Raw genomic sequence first — 1,036 nt, forward strand, 5'->3', positions numbered from 1 at the left:
TTTTAATAAATATTACTAATACTTAATAATAATTATAAGATATTGAAATAAGGTGAAATCGTGAAGGAACAAATCTATATTTTTTATATAGCGTTTATAAAAATTTTTAAACAGTAAATGCTTTCAAAAAATGCAACAGTGATTTAATCATAACGTCAATAAGAAGTGAAAACCATTCTATTAATTGTTAACAATGCAAAATATCTGCAAATTTTCGAAGTTTTATGGATATATTTTCTGGATAAGTACATAAGTACATATTACGTAAATTTCTAGAATTTATAGAGAATTGCAATGAATATCTTGATTAATAAATGCTTGAATGAAGCTTTCTTCCAAAAATTGCAAGTATATTCTCTGATAGGCACCTTGATATGCTAAATATATAAAAATTCTGTATATAACGCCATTCAAAATACAGAGAGTTCTATATACAATACAAATAAATTATTTCCAAACCTATTTCCCTCTAATTCTCTATGGTTCTGTTGATTCTTGTTGTTCGAACTTGGGATATTTTGTTTCCACTTCCGTCCAAGTAGTTCTTCCATACGAAAGATCTCTCACAACGCCGGGCAATTCATCCAACTGTAATTAAAAATTTTTTATTATTCTAATATAATGAAAAATCTTTTTTCTTGATATGTTTGTTAATGATAAAAGAATTATTAAATTTTGCTTCTAGACCAATTTACATACACATATAATATAAAATTTACATACACATATAAGTATCATACAAATTATTCTGCAAATATACTGAAAAAATATACGTACATCTATCCTAACTTGTCCCATGCTGTCTCTGTCTCTAAGAGTTGCACTATGCGGTATCTTCAAAGTGTCAAAGTCAATGGTAATACCGAATGGTATCGCTATTTCGTCAGTACGAGCATATCTGCGTCCTATGCTACCAGAAGAGTCGTCCACTTTGTGCGAAACATCTGCCTTTGTAAGATCTTGCGCTGTAAAACATTAATATACATATACATATACATATTCAGTTTCATATAAATATGTGTATATATATATATAT

The 1,036-nt window shown here is 27.8% G+C and overlaps 1 protein-coding gene across 2 annotated transcripts in view; it reads right to left on the bottom strand.

Moving 5' to 3' along the window:
* LOC108693561 (glycine--tRNA ligase) overlaps positions 1-1,036 on the bottom strand; it is a 7,557-nt gene that overhangs the window by 3,223 nt on the left and 3,298 nt on the right. The window contains exons 3-4 of one of the 2 annotated variants that reach the window (XM_018202569.1): positions 778-965; positions 460-588 (exon numbers count right to left, since the gene is read on the bottom strand). In XM_018202569.1, coding sequence (XP_018058058.1) covers positions 478-588; positions 778-965 — 299 coding nt within the window. In that variant the 3' untranslated portion in view covers positions 460-477. Of the gene's footprint in view, positions 1-187; positions 589-777; positions 966-1,036 lie in introns of those variants that run through there. The other variant, XM_018202568.1, reaches the window with a different exon arrangement.

This window comes from Atta colombica, unplaced genomic scaffold (assembly GCF_001594045.1).
Source record: "Atta colombica isolate Treedump-2 unplaced genomic scaffold, Acol1.0 scaffold92, whole genome shotgun sequence".
NCBI lineage: Eukaryota > Metazoa > Arthropoda > Insecta > Hymenoptera > Formicidae > Atta > Atta colombica.